This window comes from Pelodiscus sinensis, chromosome 7 (assembly GCF_049634645.1).
Source record: "Pelodiscus sinensis isolate JC-2024 chromosome 7, ASM4963464v1, whole genome shotgun sequence".
NCBI lineage: Eukaryota > Metazoa > Chordata > Testudines > Trionychidae > Pelodiscus > Pelodiscus sinensis.
In genome coordinates, this window is record NC_134717.1 from 57,555,677 (window position 1) to 57,574,110 (window position 18,434).

An 18,434-nucleotide genomic window follows, 5' to 3' on the forward strand; every position below is an offset into this window, starting at 1 on the left:
ATGTCGCCCCGGTATACATCTGTTCCGCACTAAAGTCAACGTTCGTAGGAACTGATGCGTTATAAGTCCTCCCATTCCCCACTCTTAAGTCGCACGCAAAAAAATTATGCAACTGGAAGTCAGCTGTGGGAAAAAAAATTCCCCACTTTAAGTTGTTTCACTATAAGTCCAAATTTTTTGGAACGTATCTTGGACTTTTAGCGAGGATGAGCTGTAGTTTTTCCTCCTAAACAGTAACAGCTAGGACCCTCAAATTTGGTATGTAGATTCCTCTTCTCCTAACTTAAAGCAAGGCAAGGATTTGGTTGTGGCAGGAGAATGGGAGGTGCCTGGAATCTGATTGTTTTCTGTAACATGACAAGGGAGGGGACTGATCAGAGGGATGCGATAGTCACCTCTGGGGGTAGCAAGGGGCAGGGATAGTTACGCTGCTGAGATACTACTTGGGGCAGCCATATCAGGAAGGGAATGGCCAGACGGGGATGGGGCTCATCATCTTGCTGACCACCGGCCCAGGTAAGTGGCCCCCATACCCAAAACCCTTCACCTCTGGCCGTCGCCCCCTGTACTTGCCCAGGGTGTGTGTGTGTGGAAACCCCACTACCACATTCCTCCCCTGGGGCACCATCAGGGCCGGGCAACACAGCCCTGGACTCTCCCCGCATCGCCAGGCCCAGGGAGCGCTGGTGGGAGGCCTCTGAGTCTCCTCTCCTAACCCGGCCAGACCTGGGCACTTGCACAAAGAAGGGAGAGAATATGCCCTTAAGATTGTACTTCCTAATTAGCTAACATGGGAATCAGAGAACAGTGAGGGGTGATAAATGTCACAATTCATTTTAACCATGGAAACGACATTTCAAGGGATGCGCTGTCTGGTTTTGTAATTTTCACATGCTTTCATAGGAGTTCAGAAAGGCAACAGAAAACTATAGTGGAAAAGGCAAACTGCCTTTAAAAATCTCTACTAATGATGTGTTTTAACTATATGATTGATGGTCCCTTTTATTCTTTTCATATATTTACAGAAAATTATTTAAACACTGCCACCATGATTAACCGCTTTGCATTTTTCCTGTGTTACTAATTGAATTAACTCATTGATTAATTAATTTGCTATCGAATTAAATCAATTCAATAGCAAAAACATAGCACGATAAAAAGTGCACGTGGGCACGACAAGATGCCTCCTGCGCTCTGAGTCTATCCATTTGTATAAGGGATGCATTTTGTACATTGAGGGTTGTAGTCATCCCTGAAGTGAATACAAAGAAGTATTGTGACTCACTCCCAGTGTTTCTACTAGCATTATAAACTGTAAGAGCACTTTATGAATAACAGAGTCTAGAATGAATTCATCCATGTTTCACTCTCTAACCATCTATTATGCACACTGAGCCAAGTTCTGCCCCCAGATACAGATAATTCCCATTGAAACCCACCCACTGTATTTACTTGTAAAGATGAAAGCACTTCTGTTACTTTCAGAGAGGACTCTCTGTAGCACGGATAAGAATGCAAATACCCTTCCCACAGAAACTGAAGGGAATGAAAACTGTGTAAAACTTGAAGGGGAAAGGACACTCGGAGAGAATAGCATTAGAATTGCGACTGTAACCGTTACCTTTATTAAAATGATGGTCAGAAACTCTTCCCCTGTATTTGCTATTGTGTAAACCCTTTCTTGACATGATGATTCTTGATATTATGTTCACTTTTCTAGACAATAACCTCTTGGAGTAGAATGTGATACATAGGTCAGATCCAAAGCTCTTTGAATTCAATGGAAAGACTCTCATTAACCCCAAAGGGCTTTGGATCTTCCCCTAAGTACCATGGATGGATGGATGAAATCTTTGAGTCAATATTTCTGTTAGCTTTTATTCATTTTAATAAAGGAGCACAGCTGAGTTTGTATTTTTTAACAGAACAGGCTACATGCTGCCCTCAGATACATGACCCTCCTTACTGAACTCCATTGATTTTTGCCGCATGTTAATGTGTTATCTCCACAGGGAAGACTTTGCCTTATATGCTCATATTTCTGGAAAGAGCTTTGATCACAAAATGTTTGTAATTTCATATTGTGAAAAGAATTAAAGGCAGAGGACTGTCTCAAATACAGAAGGGCTCCTGCTTGTATGTTCTCTTTGTTAATGCCACCAATAACATTTTCCAGGGTGCTGCTTAACTTGTGATGACTGCATCATGGCTTTGTGGCACTCGTCGTGTGAGCTGAAATCTCTTCAACAAGAAACCTAATTTGGTGTGACTTACAATAAAGAATAAAGGAGAAGGAGAAAGTAGTGAAACAGCCAAGTTCTTATGAAAATAATAATAATACAAAGCAAATAGGGGGCTCCCCTAAAATGCTTAGTCCGCTTAGGCCTAGCATTGGCTCTGCGAGAAAGCATAGGGCAAGTTCTATTTAATATAAAACAATATCATATTTCTGTGCTGACTATGCTGCATAAGTCCCTTTGTTTATCTGAAATGCACCATGTGTTTTTTCCTAAGCTTCCCATTTTCACTACAGCAAAGCGAAAATATTATAGGTCTTTACTGAATCAATGTTCCCCGCTGACATATGCTATCTAGTACCTAATGTATGGTGTTACATTTCTGCAGGTGAGTATACACATTAGTCACTTTTATATGGGGTTTAAAACTAGTGACTGATTTTTTGTTGTTGTAAATGAACACTAATATCCTTATTTCAACATGATTTTTCATTAAAAGAAAAATTAATAACTCAGAGTGCCAGTGTATGAATAGTGGTTGAAATTATTTGTTGTGTATACATTATCAGATACATTTCGCCTTTTGTTCTGTTTGAAAGCCAGGTGCAAACTGATCCTGATATCTGTGAACGCATTGTTTATCCTAATTATCTACAGAATAGTTTTAACAAGGAATTTCCAGTTGTTCACAAACTCCTTTCTTAGACTGTTTGCTCTTTGTGATTGGCCAACTCTGTCTTTGTCTTAACTGATGCTAGAAACACTTTTTTTTAAACGAAGAAACAAGGTATAAGTAATGTTTAGCTTTTACATAGCTAGTTAATTAATCAAGATCAACCCTATGTCCTCCTTAGTAAAAACTACAATACCTTGTCTCTACTAGGACTGTCCATTAAGACCTCTAACTCTTGATACAAAATCCCACTTTTTTGTGCAGTGAGACAAAGCCAAAGTCCCATGGTGCTTTCCCATTCCAGATGGGATGAACTAACACACTTTGAATAGGAGAATAGCAGATGAGAAATAGCGATATATTATTGGTGTTCATGCATAAATACCCTTATTTCCAATTGGGCTGCATGAAGAGTAACTATTCCCAAAACATTTATGTGAACAAAAAAAGAAAAAAAAAAGGGGGGGGGGATGTTTGCAAATCGTGACTAAGAAAGGATCTAAATGTGGTAAAAACAAACATAGGTTCAGAATCCAAATGAATATTCACAAATATTGTTTCTACCGTGTCTATCAGTATAGTATCATCCCTTTGGCGTGAGGGGGCATCTTTTTGTTTGGTTCATGACGGGAGCTGCTAAGTGGTACTGCATTACCACTAATAATTAATAATAACTGTAGCTGAAGAGTCACTATCACATTCTCCTCCTTCATCACCAGGTGATGTCATTGTTTCCACGAGGAATGATTCATTTGCCATTATTTGTGTCCAATTTCTAAAATAAATCACTGCAACAAAAACTTGAAAGATCTGCCATCAAGAAAGGAGTGGCAGAAATCCGTGTAATCTATTGAAGTCAATCTGAATCTGTCTGATAAATGTAAAGATTTTTTTTTTAAGTTCGTGCTGCGTGAACTTTGATTTGCTTTTAGACCCTTTTCCTGGCTGTGATCTGGGATCCCTTGGCAATGTGGTTGGGAAATACATATGTGCTGTGCTAGAGTTGTGAAGCGCGAGCCCGGGAAACCATCCCTTGATCGCGGCTGATTGATCTTACCGGCTGTCGTTACAGGAGAGAGACAAAAAGGGAAGATGGCCGATAACAGGAAAGATGAAGCCAAGGCACCGCACTGGACTTCAAGTCAGCTAACGGAGGCATCGTCACACCCGCATTCTCCTGAAATTAAGGAGCAAGCTGGCGCAGGTGCTGGACTGGTCAGAAGTGCCAATGGATTTCCCTACAGAGAGGACGAGGAAGCAGGATATGGGCAACAGGGCACGTACTCTAGAACCAAAGAGAATGGGATCAATGGCGAGCTGTCCACAGGAGATAGAGAAACAGCAGGTGATAACGCCGCACTCCGGACCACCCTCCCCTTCCCCTTAATGTCTTGCTTTGAAGTCCTTGGGGTCTGCGGGTGAGCACCTTGCATTGTCACACATGTGCGGTACTAGCGCTCAAAGAGCAAAGCCCCGGTGTCGGCTTTTAAGTACTTCCTGGGCTATCCTTTCAGTGGTTCCACTGCAAACAAGTAACTTATGTCCTAACCCTATATGGCAAGGACCATATCTTCATCTGTGTAGGTACCATGCTCCCCACAGCGGGGCCCTGTTCCTGCTTCAGGCCAGCTGGCAATATGCTAATGTAAGCTTTAAATAACATCTGATATTGAGCCTGGTTTCTGACTGGTGACATTCAGCTCCGCAAGGAGCTCGGTGGAAATTCAGAGGGAGGGGAGATGAGAGTCAGGCCTGTTGCGATATCATGAAGCAATCAGAAAAGGAAAGCCCTTTTTCTTTTGCTAGGACAAATCCCGAAGTCTTTTCTCAGGGCCAGATTCTACCATATTCCACTGAGTAGTATCTCATTGAAATCCGTGGGATCACTCATGGGGAAAGGCATTACTCCCATGCATACGAGTAGGTCTACACTGTGCAGATGTTAGCAACAGAGCTTACAAAGCTGACGCTGCTTTGTCGCTAAAAGTCAGCTTGTGTGAATGCTGTTTGTCTGCACTTTTGCCAACAAAATACATCCACCCCCCCATAACGGGATTTTGCAGCATTTATACTTTCGCTTGCCACAGCAAAATTCCATTGTTCACGTGAGCAGGGTGTGTTAAGCACCTGTGAACACCAAAAGTTTTGTCGATCAAGTGCAAATGTAAACATACCCTAAATATGCCATATTCTGTCCTTCTGTGAGGTTTTTGTAACTTTATATAGGCATATATCCCTTTGCAAACATTGGGAGCTTCATCAGTGTATAAACTGAATAAAACTTTAGGATCTGGCCTGATGGGGAAAAAAAACTTCTTATGTCTAAATTAATGAAATATGAAGGACGAGATTCTTATTTTAGAAGTAATGGTCACACTTTCCTTTGCAAAACTCTCAATTTAAGACCCCAGAGCACAATGCAAGGGGAATTTCTCTCTCTTACAGACATTGCTGCTCTAGATGCATGCATTCATGCATGCAAGGAGAATTATTTTAGCACTATTTACTGGCCATTGGCAGTACTTTATACCACCCTTAATTTCTCAGCAATTGGACAGTTCTAAATCTGTGGCCCTGTAGTTTCATAAGAGAGTGTGCTGGAAATGACAGGTCTATGTAATGTTGAAAGATTATTCTTGTGGATAGCAACAATTCAAGAGCCCAGAAATAAAGCAAACCCAATGTTTGAGCACTAGTGCAGGCATGTTCTCGGTTGTCCTTCGAGTAGAACGATCCCTTTTTCTTCCCAATCATACAACTTCTTTCTGTACTGAACCACAAATGGCCACATTCTCAGCTCATTATGTATTATTATATTGTATGATAGGCACTTTCTAAGTAGGAGAGGAAGGATGGTCCAGTGGTTACAGATCCATCCTGAGACATAGAATTATAAAAATGTAGGGCTGGAAGCCAGCCCCATGCAATGAGGCAGGAAGATGATCCCTGACAGGTGTTCATCTAACCTGCTCTTAAAAACCTTTAATGGTGGAATTCCACAGCCTCCTTTGAAAGCCTAGGTCAGTGCTAAGCCAGCCTAATAGTAGGATAGTTTTTTCTAATATCTAACCTAAATCTATCTTGCTGCAAGTTAAACTGAGTAATTTATGTCCTGCCCTTGGTGAACATGGAGAACAATTAATCACCAGCCCCTTATAACAACATTATATCTATTCAGAGGCTGTTTTCAAAGGTTCCCTCAGTCTTATGTTTTGTCGGGAGGTCAGAATTCACTTCCCTACTCTGCCATAGATTTCCTGTATGTCCTGGGGCAAGTCACTTAGGGTACATCTACACTGCACGGCTATAGCTACCCTGCGTCTACACAAGCCGCCTGTTATTTCAAAATATTTTTCGAAATAACGGTCGCGCTATTTTGCCATCCCGGTAAACCTCGTTGCCCAGGAGTTAAGGGATGGCTTGAAATAGCACATTATTTCGACATTTGGGGCTGTGTATATGTGCCAGATTTCAAAATAAGCTACAGGCAGTCCCCGAGTTACACGGATCCGACTTATGTCGGATCCGCAGTTACGAACGGAGATTTTCTCGCCCCGGAGGACTGGAGCGGCGGGACACCTGGTCCCGCCGCCCGCCTCCTCCGGGGCGAGAAAAGCTGCTCCCCGTCTCCCTGGTCTGTTGGGGGAGCCAGCAGACCAGGGAGACGGGGAGCAAAGCGGCGGAGGACCCGGGCCGGACCCGCGGCGCTGATCTGAAAGTGCTGATCTGGAAGTGCCGGGGGTCCGGCCCCGGGTCCTCCACCGCTTTACTCAGCGTCTCCCTGGTCTGCAGACCAGGGAGATGCTGAGCAAAGTGGCGAAGGACCCGGGCCGGATCGCGGCGCTGATCTGGAAGCGCTGCGGTCCGGCCTGGGTCCTCCACCGCTTTGCTCCGCATCTCCCTGGTCTGCTAGGGGGGGACGCAGCTAGTGCCCCCCCCCCAGCAGACCAGGGAGACATGGAGCAAAGCCCGGGGCCTGTGGTAGAGCAGGTGGGGCACTGCCGGTTGGTCCCGCAGCACCACTCCTTGGCGCTACTGGACCAACCCAGCAGCACCCCAGCTGCTCTGCCCCAGGAGTCCTGATTCAGCTGCTTCTGATCAGTTTGAGCAGCGGCTGAATCAGGACGCCTGGGGCAGAGCAGCTGGGGTGCTGCTGGGTTGGTCCAGTAGCGCCGAGGAGCGGCCATGCTACTGGACCAACCCAGCAGCACTCGAGCTGCTCTGCCCCAGGCGTCCCCAAGTCAGCTGCTGCTGAAACTGACCAGCAGCTGACTACAGGAAGCCCGAGGCAGAGTTGCTCTGCCCCGGGCTTCCTGGAATCAGCTGCTGATCAGTTTCAGCAGCAGCTGACTTGGGGACGCCTGGTGTTCTTAAGTTGAATCTGTATGTAAGTCGGAACTGGTGTCCAGATTCAGCCGCTGTTGAAACTGATCAGTTTCAGCAGAGGCTGAATCTGGATGCCAGTTCCAACTTACATACAGATTCAACTTAAGAACAAACCTACAGTCCCTATCTTGTACGTAACCCGGGGACTGCCTGTATTTCAGAATCGTTTTGAAATAATATACGCAATTTGCGTAGCGCAAATTCCGTATCTTATTTTCAGTTTAGGGTGCTGTGTAGACAATACCCTTAGTCTCTCTGGGCCTCAATTCCCCATCTATATAATGTGGACAGTACCACTGTTCTGCCTCACTGTATGTGTGTGCAGGGAGGAAGGATCATGAGAAGAAACACACTGAAGAGCATGAGGTACTCAGATGCTACAGTGATGGGAGCCATATAAGTACCCAAAATAGGCCTTATAATCTAAGTGTACAGTAGAAAGATGGAGAATGAGATGGGGCAAAGTTCTGGCAGTGCAGATCAGCAAACACCTTTAGTAATTTAGGTGATTTTTCTGAGGCAAAGAATTGGCCAATAAGCCATTTGAAGGTGAAGCAGTATAATTCATTGGCCTGGGCATTAGACTAGGGGTAAAGAGACTTGGATTCAATTCCTCTTTCTGCCACTGTGTGAGGTTGGATGGGCTGCTGTACTTCTCTGCACCTCTGTTTGCCCTCCCACGCTCTCTCTTATCTTAAATTTACATTGCAAGCGCTCTGAGTCAGTGACTGTTTGTTATTATGTGTATCGACCGTTTCTAGCGCAATGGAGCCCTGAACTCAGACAGGCCTTCTAGGTGCTACTGTAATACAAATAATTAATAAAAACCTAAAATACAATACTCTTCTAAGAAGCTAAAGTTGGGTCTGGATTTAAACATCTGAGGAGAAAGTGCACAAGGAGTCAAAGTTATTTAGAAAAATATTTTGAAATAACGGGCGGCTTGTGTAGACACAGGGTAGCTATAGCCATGCAGTGTAGACGTACCCTAAGTGACTTGTCCCAGGTCATACAGGAAATCTATGGCAGAGCAGGGAGGTGAATTCTGACCTTCCAACAAAACTCCTTAATTAAACCAAACTGGGGCTTCAGATTTATAGAGCTTTTACCTGGGGGCAACCACTATAACATAAACCAGAAGAAACACTGCTGGTGTTGTCTAGAAGTACAGGACAAAAATGAAAAATATCTGACCTGAAAGTATAAGTACAAACATGTCAGCAGACCCTTGTTTGGTATGTTTAAAATGTATGTGCTATTGAATTTCTCTTTTTTAACATACAGTGTTGTGATGACTAACCTGTCCAATTTTTATAATTGGAGGTAAAAATAGCTGGAATCATTGTAAAATCTTTTCTCATAAGAAGTTTTAATGTGTCATTATGTATAATGACTCAGTTAATCGCTTGTTTCATTACATATCTAACTAGAAGATTTGCCCGGTGTAGCCTGGATCCTTCACTGTGGCTAAGGCCTGGGAGCGGGGGAAGGAGGCAGGGAGGCTACTTACCAATAGGGTTGCCAGATGGTCTCCCAAAAAATACTGGATACGTGGTATTTTTTGGTCAAGCAAAAAAAAAAAAAAGGATCGCGGGATAATAAGCCCCCCATTCTGGGATGCCCAGAGCGGCGATTGTGGCCCCGTCTCCCAGCTGGGACTCCCAGGCTGGGAAGCGGGGCCGCCATCGGTGCTGGGAGCCTGTGATTGCGCAGGAGCCTGGCGGGGGTGGAGGAAGTGGCTGGGAGTCTGTCTCCCCTGACTTCCGCACAATCACAGGCTCCCAGCGCCGATCATGGCCCCGCCTTCCAGCCACTCCCCCCGCCCACGCCAGGCTTCTGCCCGGTGTGCAGCCGGAAAAATCAGAAAAATCATTGCACATCGCACATGTCCAGTATTCTCTGATTTTTTTTACCGGACAAAAAGCGCAAATACCGGACTGTCCTGTAGAATACCAGACACCTGACAACCCTACTTACCGATGTGCTGGCAGGCAAGATGGCGGAGCCCCAGTTTACAGACAGGGATAGGACGTAGGCTGGGGGTTTGCATTACTTATGTAGTTACCTGATGAATTACTGGCTAACAATGCGAGAGAGCTGAAAGAGTCCCCACTCTGTTGAAAAATTGTTGCAAACACCATGGCCCAGCAGTGAGATGACTAGCTCAGCCTCCCTCTCAAGAAAATATAAATCCACTAGAGAGGTGTGTGGAAGGGAACACATGATAGACGGGTGTCTCTGCGGTGGGGGTATATCGTATGTGGGTGGGTCCAGAGAGTGGTAAAACCTGGGCAGTAGGATGGGAAATGTAGAACTTATACTGGAAATTAGGGAGGTAATGGGAGTTGGGAAGGAATTTAGGGTTCAAGCAGAGAGGCTGAAAAGGATGTTGAGGGATACAGAGGCTGAGGTGAGGGAAAGGGCATGAAAGTAAAAAAGAGAGAAAGAGTTCAGTGGCAGAGTGAGGGAGCCAGGAAGAGGCAGAAAATGGTAGAGAAACGGAGACACACAAAAAAGAGGTAGAAAGAAAGGGATGAAAGCACCTTGCTAGACACAGCACATCCTGTGTGACAGTGTGCAATGCCTCAGGGGAGCAAATTCAGGGCAGTGACGGGAGAAGGGCTGGAAAAGAAACCTGGGGAGAAGCAAGTCCTCTGAATTAACATGCTGCCTGATGGAGCTGTTTATTTTATCATGCTCACTGCTGATTTGTTCAGCCGAACTCCCCAGGGGACGGTTAAGAAATAGGTTTACAAAACTCTTCCATGATCCACTTCTCTATAAACAGCCATTAACTGTCTCCAAAGAAGCGGTGCTGAAGGGCTGCCCTGGGCCTGTAAAGTTGGCTTTGAGTCTGTCACGGCCCAAGAAGAGAGATGATGAGGGAGAGCAAACTCGCACTCACTTGAGCCACCACACAGTGCCAGGCGGACAAAGCTCTCCGGCCACACGACTGGTTTCCTGCACCCTGTCCGCAGCTGCGTACGCTTCCCAATTGGCTGAGGAGAATGAACAGGGCTGTGGAGTGGTTCAAAGGGTTGTCGACACAGCCACGGTCAGCCGGGGCTGGGGGAAGCTCTGCTGAGGGCTGTGTCTCCACAGCCTTTGAGGACACTGTCCTCTGTGGGTCAGCTATGATAGTGCTGCAGTAAAACCAAGTAAAACGCAGGGGTTTGCTCTCATTCTGGTGTTTCTAGGGTTGCCTGGTGTCCGGTATTGACCTGTACAGTCCAGTATTTTCACCTCCCATCCAGTAAAAAAATTCAGAAAATACCGAATACCTAAAATGTTAGGGCCAAAAAGCTTCAGAAGCATTTCTTAAAGGGGCCATGCTGTTTTTTGTTTGTTTGTTTATTGCTCAACTTTGATCTCCCCCCTTTTTTTTCTCAACAGAATTTTTTCCCCAGTGGTTTGGGTTGGGTTTTTTTGGTGGTGGGCGGGGAGGGATGTTCAATTTTTTTGGTTAAACCATCTGGCAACCCACGTTGTTTGGCACCTGCACTCCCTCCTTATAAGCCCTGCAGTCTGCCTCAGGGCAATGCGGACACATGGCCCTGCCAACAGAGTCTGCGCTCAGGCAGGTAGAGCACTTGTGCTCAATTGCTTGTGCTGGCTCTGCAGCGATTCAGCTTGTGCTGGTCAGGCGATTCAGAGTCTGGATCATCTTTTCTAGCGCTTATTGGTCGGCTAGGCCTGAGCCAGCTCCCACTAAAAACCAATGAGGAAACCTTCCATTGACTGTAATGGGAGCTGGACCAGGCCAGCAGCTTCCCAGAGAGCCAGAGCGCCCTCTCCCCGCTGTGCCTCCTGGGCATCTGCACACCTACTTCCAAAAGTGGCTGTGTTTGTTAGGCCTAATTAGGAGAGTCTAGAGGCTGAACTGCCGTGTCATGAGTACAGTGGGATGCATGGGATGAGCACACCAGCCTCAGCCTGGTAATCAGTTTGTCCTTCTATACATTCAGACCTTTTTCCCTCCGATCACTTCCCTAATTTAATCTTCCTTTCTCTTACTCTCTCTCTCTCTCTCACACACACAACCCCCTCCTGCTCTTTCTCTCTCTCTGTCTTTCTCACACACAAACACGTACACCCCTCCTACTCTCTCTCTCTCCCACACACACCCCCCTCCTACTCTCTCTCTCTCTCTCTCTCTCTCTCACACACACACACACACACACACACACACACAGAGCTGGTACTAATAATGATTCTGGCAGCACCATTCTGCACTCTAAGGGATGTTGGGCAGAGGGAGAGGATGATTTTGGCAATGCCTGTGATACTGCAGCGTTTCTCCTCTTTGTTCAGCTGCTCACACTGCACCCCAGTCCTTGCAGTTCTGAAGCTGACATTGCTTTTAATAGACTTAAGTGACTTGTATCGTGTCTGGCATGCAGGAGAAACCTCCCTGCCTTTTGTTTCCAGCGTGCATTTTCCATTGGGATACATTTAGAATAAAGTGCAAGAGGCAGGAGCAGCGAAGGAAAGAGCTCGGAAGAAGGAAAATCAGTGAGATCTAAAGACAAATTTCATTTATCTTTCATTCATTATTTTTACCACGTTCCAAGAATGCTTCTTATTGCTTCACGGGTTAGTCCCATAGGGACAGAGCTTTAATTAAGCCTGCCAGTCTCCCTCCTTTTCCCTGGGGAATGACGATTTTGTAATTACTGTGTGCTGTTCATTTTGCTTACTGATAGACACAAGCAACATTCATTGCATTTCACAGATCTGCAATGCATGCATTGCCTGTTAGAAGTAACACGAATCTCCTTCTCAGAGATATCTGAATATATGAAGACATGATGGCTGTGTCTACACTGGGCCACTTATTCTGGAAAATCAGCCGCTTTTCCAGAATAAGCTGCAAGCTGTCTACACTGGCCCTTGAATTTCCGGAAAAGCAACTATGCGCTACTGTACAAAATCAGCCGCTATTCCGGAAAAACTATTCTGCTCCCGCTCGGGCTTAAGTCCTTATTCCGGAACACTGTTCCGGAAAAGGGCCAGTGTAGACAACCCAGTAGTCTTTTCCGGAAAAGCGCGTTTACATTGGCCACAGGCGCTTTTCCGGAAAAAGGGCTTTTCCGGAAAAGCAGCCTGCCAATGTAGACGCTCCTTTTCCGGAAAAACTGAAAACGGAATAGTATTCCGTTTTAAGCAGTTCCGGAAATTCATGCCAGTGTAGACACAGCCGATCAGATTGTGCTGTTGGAGAAGGCTTAGAGAGAAGCTGTAGAATACAAGCTCCTTGCTGTAGTCCCTGGGCAATGTTTTTCTCAGTTAAGACTCCTGGATAGCTCCTTCTCCTATGGTTCATTTGGAGGCAGCTGGGAATGAGGCCAGGGAAATTCTCCTTCCCACTGTCTGAAATGGCTGTTCCTTGGCCCTGTTTGTTTAATAATGGCTACGAATGGGTTTTTCTGTGGCTTACAGGATCGTTCGTTAACTTTGGTAGATGTTCGATTCAGCTCATTCTCAGCTGGGTGTGGGTTTCCCCCTCCATCTGAGGAATTTCATAAATCAGTCACTGTCTCTTGTAGAATAGTGATAGAAATGTAGCCGTGTTAGTCTGGTGTAGCTGAAACAAAAAACAGGATTATGTAACACTTTAAAGACTAACAAGATGATTTATTAGGTGATGAGCTTTCGTGGGCCAGACCCACTTCCTCAGATCAAATAGTGGAAGAAAATTGTCACAACCATATATACCAAAGGATACAATTAAAAAAATTAACACATATGAAAAGGACAAATCAAATTTCAGAACAGAAGGGGGATGGGTGGGGGGAAGGTAAATGTCTGTGAGCTAATGATATTAGACATCTGTTGGGAAACCAATACGGCAGTATACAGGCAATCCAGGAAGTTTTTGGAGAAAGTTGGGGATAACTTCTTGTCACAAGTGCTGAAGGATCCGACCAGGGGCCATGCGCAGCTTGACCTTCTGCTCACAAACAGGGAGGAACTAATAGGGGAAGTGGAGGTGGGTGACAACCTGGGAAGCAGTGATCATGAGATGGTAGGTTTCAGGATCCTGACCAAAGGAAGGAAAGAGAGAGTAGTAAAATACACACCTTGGACTTCAAAAAAGCAGATTTTGACTCCCTCAGAGATCTGATGGGCAGAATCCCCTGGGATGCTAACATGAAGGGGAAAGGAGTCCAGGACAGCTGGCAGTATTTTAAAGAAGCCTTATTGAAGGCACAGAAAGAAACCATCCCGACGCATAGCAAGAGAAGCAAACATGGTAGGAGACTGAATTGGCTTACAGGGGAAATCCTTGGTGAACTTAAGCACAAAAAGGAAGGTTACAAAAAGTGGAAACTTGGACAAATGACTAGGGAGGAGTTTAAATGTATAGCTCGAGAATGCCGGGGGGTTATCAGGAAGGCGAAAGCACAAATGGAATTACGACTGGCTAAGGATGTGAAGGATAACAAGAAAGGTTTCTACAGGCATGTTAACAAGAAGAAGATGATCAGAGAGGGTGTGTGGCCCCTAATGGATGAGGAGGTAACCTAGTGTCAAATGATGTGGGGAAAGCTGAAGTACTCAATGCTTTCTTTGCCTCTGTATTCACGGACAAGGTCGGCTCCTGGACTTCTGAGCTAAGTGACGCAAGATGGGATGAAGATGGACAGCCCTTGGTGGGTAAAGAACAGGTTAGGAACTATTTAGAAAAGCTAAACATACACAAATCCATGGGTCCGGACTTAATGCACCCGAGGGTACTGAGGGAGTTGGCAAATGTCATTGAGGAGCCTTTGGCTATTATCTTTGAAAAGTCATGGAGATCGGGAGAAATCCCGGATGATTGGAAAAAGGCAAATGTAGTGCCCATCTTCAAAAAAGGGAAGAAGGACGATCCAGAGAACTATAGGCCGGTCAGTCTTACCTCGGTTCCTGGAAAAATCATGGAAGGGATCCTTAAGGAATCCATTTTGAGGCACTTGGATGAGAGAAAATTGATTAAGAATAGTCAGCATGGATTCACAAAGGGAAAGTCGTACCTGACCAATCTGATTAGCTTCTATGATGAGGTAACTGGCTCAGTGGATATGGGAAAGTCAGTGGATGTGATATACCTTGACTTTAGCAAGGCTTTTGGTACGGTCTCTTCTTACTAGCAAGTTAAGGGAATGTGGATTGGATAAATGGACGGTATGATGGATAGAAAGATAGCTAGAAGGCTGAGCCCAGCGAGTAGTGATCAACGGTTCAATGTCAGGATGGCGGTCGGTTTCTAGCGGAGTGCCCCAAGGTTCAGTTCTAGGGCCGCTTTTGTTCAATATCTTTATTAATGACCTGGATGAGGGGATGGATTGCACCCTCAGCAAGTTTGCGGATGACACTAAGCTAGGGGGAGAGGTAGATACGCTTGAGGCAAGAGATAGGGTCCAAAGTGACTTAGACAAATTGGAGGATTGGGCCACTCGAAATCTGATGAGGTTCAACAAGGACAAGTGTAGAGTCCTGCACTTGGGACAGAAGAATCCCAAGCATAGTTACAAGCTGGGGACCAACCGGTTAAGTAGTAGTTCTGCAGAAAAGGACCTGGGGGTTACAGTGGATGAGAAGCTGGATATGAGTCAACAATGTGCCCTTGTAGCCAAGAAGGCTAATGGCATATTAGGTTGCATTAAGAGGAGCATTGCCAGCAGATCCAGAGATGTCATCATTCCCCTTTATTCAGCTTTGGTGAGGCCACATCTGGAGTATTGTGTCCAGTTCTGGGCCCCCCACTACAAAAAGGATGCGGACGCATTGGAGAGGGTCCAGTGGAGGGCAACCAAAATGATTAGTGGGCTGGAGCATATGACTTACGAGGAGAGGCTGAGGGACTTGGGTCTGTTTAGTTCACAGAAGCGAAGAGTGAGGGGGGATTTGATAGCAGCCTTCAACTTCCTGAAGGGAGGTTACAAAGAGGATGGAGAGAGGCTGTTCTCAGTAGTGACAGATGGCAGAACAAAGAGCAATGGTCTCAAGTTGTGGTGGGAGAGGTCCAGGATGGATATTAGGAAAAACTATTTCACTAGGAGGGTGGTGAAGCACTGGAATGGGTTACCTAGGGAAGTAGTGGAGTCTCCATCCCTAGAGGTGTTTAAGTCTCGGCTTGACAAAGCCCTGGCTGGGTTGATTTAGTTGGGATTGGTCCTGCCTAGAGCAGGGGGCTGGACTTGATGACATTCTGGTGTCTCTTCCAGTTCTATGATTCTGTGATAAGGGGATGGTTTGATGAGATAACATGATCTTGGTAACTAATTGACCATTCATTATCAGTGGGAAATAGGTCAATGGAGGAATGAAAGGTGTTACTATAGAGAACTTTCTGGCTGGTGAGTCTTGCCCACATGCTCAGGGTTTAGCTGATCGCCATATTTGGGGTCGGGAAGGAATTTTCCTCCAGGATAGATTAGCAGAGGCCCTGGAGGTTTTTCGCCTTCCTCTGTAGCATGGGGCACAGATCACAGCTGGAGGATTCCCTGTATCTTGGGGCCTTCAAAGTATTTGAAGACTTCAATATCTGAGATATAGGTGAGAGGATTATTCTAAGAGGGGTGGGTGAGATTCTGTGGCCTGCACTGTGCAGGGGGTCAGACTAGATGATCATAATGATCCCTTCTGACCTTAAAGTCTATGAATCTAGAGGTGATAATTGGGGAAGCTATCTTTGTAATGGGTAAGATAATTAATGTCTTTGTTTAAACTTAGGCGTAAAGTGTCAAATTTAAGCATGAATGACAGTTCAGAGGATTCTCTTTCAAGTGTGGTCTGAAAAGGTCTTGAAAGAGAATCCTCTGACCTGTCATTCATGCTTAAATTCGACACTTTACGCCTAAGTTTAAACAAAGACATTAATTATCTTACCCATTACAAAGATAGCTTCCCCAATTATCACCTCTAATATCATTAGCTCACAGACATTTACCTTCCCCCCGCCCATCTGGTATTACAGAAACCTGGTGGGATGGGACGCATGATTGGAATGTTGGTATGGAAGGGTACGGCTTGCTCAGGAAGGACAGGGAAAAAAGGGAGGAGGGGTTGCCTTGTATATTAAAAATGTACACACTTGGACTGAAGTGGAGATGAACGTAGGAGATAGCTGTGTAGAGAGTCTCTGGGTTAAGCTAAAAGGGGGAAAAAATGAGGGTGATGTTATGCTAGGAGTCTATTACAGGCTAGACAGCGGGGCACAGGCTATCCAATAAGTTTCTGGACTGCATTGGAGACAAGTTTCTGTTTCAGAAGGTTGAAAAAGCTACCAGAGGAGAAGCTGTTCTGGATTTGATTTTAACAAATAGGGAGGAACTAGTTGAGAACTTGAAAGTGGAAGACAGTATGGGGGATAGTGATCATGAAATAATAGAGTTCATGATCTTAAGGAAAGGTAGAAGGGAGACCAGCACAATTGAGGTAATGGATTTCAGGAAGGCAGATTTTGATAAGCTCAGAGAACTTGTAGGTAAGGTCCCATGGGAAGCAAGACTGAAGGGAAAAACAACTGAGGAGAGTTGGAAGTATTTCAAAGAGCCCAAAGAGTATTTTTAAGGGTCCAAAAGCAAACAATTCCGCTGTGTAGGAAAGATAGGAAATATGGCAAAAGACCAGCTTGGCTTAACAAGGAGATCTTGCATGATCTCAAAATAAAAAAGGAGTCATATAAAAAATGGAAACTAGGACAAATAACAAAGGATGAATATAGGCAAGTAACACGGGAATGCAGGGGCAAGATTAGAAAGGCAAAGGAACAAAATAAGCTCAAACTAGCTATAGGCATAAAGGGAAACAAGAAGACCTTTTATAAATACATTAAAAGCAAGAGGAAGACCAAGGACAGGGTAGGCCCACTGCTCAGTGAGGAGGGAGAAGCAGTAACAGGAAACTTGGAAATGGCAGAGATGCTCAATGACTTCTTTGTTTCGGTCTTCACCGAGAAGTCTGGAAGTGTGCCTAACGTAGTGAATACAAGCGGAGAGAGGGTAAGTTTAGAAGATGGAATAAACAAAGAGCAAGTTAAAAATCACTTAGGAAAGTTAGATGTCAGCAAGTCACCAGGTCCTGATGAAATGCATCCCAGGATACTCAAGGAGCTGATAGAGGAGGTATCTGAGCCTCTAGCCATGATCTTTGAAAAATCATGGAAGACAGGGGAGATTCCAGAAGACTGGAAAAGGGCAAATATTGTGCCCATCTATAAAAAGGGGAATAAGAACAACCCAGGAAACTACAGACCGGTCAGTTTAACGTCTGTCCCAGGGAAGATAATGGAGCAGGTAATTAAGGAAATCATATGCAAACACTTGGAAGGTAATAAAGTGATAGGGAATAGCCAGCATGGGTTTGTGAAGAACAAGTCATGCCAAACTAATCTGATAGCTTTCTTTGATAGGATAACGAGCCTTGTGGATAAGGGAGAAGCGGTGGATGTCATATACCTAGACTTTAGTAAGGCATTTGATATGGTCTCGCATGATATTCTTATTGATAAACTAGGCAAATATAACTTAGATAGGGCCACGATAAGGTGGGTGCATAATTGGCTGGATGACCGTAGTCAGAGAGTTGTTGTTAACGGTGCTAAATCCTGCTGGAAAGGGTTAACAAGTGGAGTTCCGCAAGGGTCTGTTTTGGGACCTGTACTGTTCAATATCTTCATCAATGATGTAGATATTGGGATAGAGAGTACACTTATTAAGTTTGCAGATGATACCAAACTGGGTGGGGTTGCAACTTCTTTGGAGGATAGGCACATAATTCAAAATGACCTTAACAAGTTAGGGTATGTCTACACTACAGAGTTAGTTCGAACTAACGGAGGTTAGTTCGAACTAACTTTGACAGGCGCTACACTAGCGCTCCGCTAGTTCGAACTTAATTCGAACTAGCGGAGCGCTTAGTTCGAACTAGGTAAACCTCATTTTACGAGGATTAAGCCTAGTTCGAACTAGCTAGTTCGAATTAAGGGCTGTGTAGACCCTTAATTCGAACTAGTGGGAGGCTAGCCCTCCCCAGGTTTCCCTGGTGGCCACTCTGGCCAACACCAGGGAATCTCTATGCCCCCCTCCCGGCCCCGGACCACTTAAAGGGGCACGGGCTGGCTACGGTGCCCGTGCCAGGTGCAAGCCTGC

The 18,434-nt window shown here is 45.2% G+C and overlaps 1 protein-coding gene across 20 annotated transcripts in view; it reads left to right on the plus strand.

Moving 5' to 3' along the window:
- Positions 1–18,434, plus strand: part of MAP2 (microtubule associated protein 2) — a 336,436-nt gene that overhangs the window by 227,745 nt on the left and 90,257 nt on the right. For all 20 annotated transcript variants that reach the window (XM_075933890.1, XM_075933897.1, XM_075933901.1 and 17 more), the window contains one exon: positions 3,983–4,255. In XM_075933890.1, coding sequence (XP_075790005.1) covers positions 4,003–4,255 — 253 coding nt within the window. In that variant the 5' untranslated portion in view covers positions 3,983–4,002. The remainder of the gene's footprint in view (positions 1–3,982; positions 4,256–18,434) is intronic.